This window comes from Myotis davidii, unplaced genomic scaffold (assembly GCF_000327345.1).
Source record: "Myotis davidii unplaced genomic scaffold, ASM32734v1 scaffold223, whole genome shotgun sequence".
Lineage (NCBI taxonomy): Eukaryota > Metazoa > Chordata > Mammalia > Chiroptera > Vespertilionidae > Myotis > Myotis davidii.
In genome coordinates this window covers 4,884,453-4,885,698 of record NW_006294609.1, presented here as the reverse complement: position 1 = coordinate 4,885,698, position 1,246 = coordinate 4,884,453, and the positions used below count along the sequence as shown (strand labels likewise).

Here is a 1,246-nt window from a genome sequence, read left to right as displayed (position 1 = left end):
GGGGGAAAAAAGAGGAACAACTGTAATAATCTGAACAATAAAGATTTAAAACAAAAACAAAAACAAAATAAAGAAACAAAAAAAAGGGAGATCCAGTCATTCACATCAAGGCATTGAATTCATGCTGTTATTAATTCCCCTCAAGACTGGACAAAAATCGTACACTTATGGATGAGGTCAGTGGAGAGGGGTAAGGGCAGAGGGTGAGTGGAGGGAAGCTATGGGGGGAAAAAAGAGGAACAACTGTAATAATCTGAACAATAAAGATTTAAAACAAAAACAAAAACAAAATAAAGAAACTAAAAAAAGGGAGATCCAGTCATTCACATCAAGGCATTGAGTTCATGCTGTTATTAAAATTCCCCTCACTTGGGGATTCAGGTCACTTACTGAGTGTCTCCTGTGTGCTCGGCCTTCTTTATTGTAGATTCAGACTCTCAATTTCATTCAACCCTTTAGTCTGTACATCATTTTCAAATAGGTTTTAATTATCCTTAAACTCTAAAAGCAACTGTTGTTTTAATTCCTTAAAGTCCACAATTAAGCAACATAAGATCATGTCCTTTTGGAAAAAATGAGTCTTAACAGTGCATTTTAAAAACCGGTAATGGTGGCCTGATCATGGCTGGATAGCCCCACAGTATGCAGCCCCACCTTTGACTGAGCCGGTAATATTGGTGCCTCTCTCTCCTCCCCTTTTCAGTAGCTCAGAAGGACGGCCCTTCCGACTTGGTACTGGTGCCAACATGGAGAAGGTTGTGAAAATGGATCGAGACATGACCAAGGTAACCCTAATATGCAGACACCTGCTCTGACAAGACCCACAATTAAAGCACATTTGCTGTGCTTCAGGTTTTCACAAGACTTTTTATTTTTTTAATTTAAGTTCCCACAAAGAGGCAGGGTGAGAAATTGAAGTCAATGGCTTAACTGAGGCCATTTTAAAGAGAAGTAGTCAAAACCAATTTGTCACCCTGACCGGCTTGGCTCAGTGGATAGAGCCTGAGGACTAAAGGGTCCTGAGTTCGATTCCAGTCAAGGGCATGTACCTTGGTTGCGGGCACATTCCCAGTAGGGGGTGTGCAGGAGGCAGCTGATCGATGTTTCTCTCTCATCGATGTTTCTAATGCTCTATCCCTTCCCCTTCCTCTCTGTAAAAAAATCAATAAAATATATATATTAAAAAAAGTTTTATAAAATAAATAAAGAAAAAGCTCTAAGGAAAACCAAACTAGCTTTATAATTT

At 39.3% G+C, this 1,246-nt stretch overlaps 1 protein-coding gene across 1 annotated transcript in view; it reads left to right on the top strand.

Moving 5' to 3' along the window:
- Positions 1 to 1,246, top strand: part of HECTD4 (HECT domain containing E3 ubiquitin protein ligase 4) — a 142,193-nt gene that overhangs the window by 63,719 nt on the left and 77,228 nt on the right. Inside the window, exon 38 of the mRNA XM_015567364.1 lies at positions 704 to 785. Within this exon, the coding sequence (XP_015422850.1) occupies positions 704 to 785 (82 nt within the window). The remainder of the gene's footprint in view (positions 1 to 703; positions 786 to 1,246) is intronic.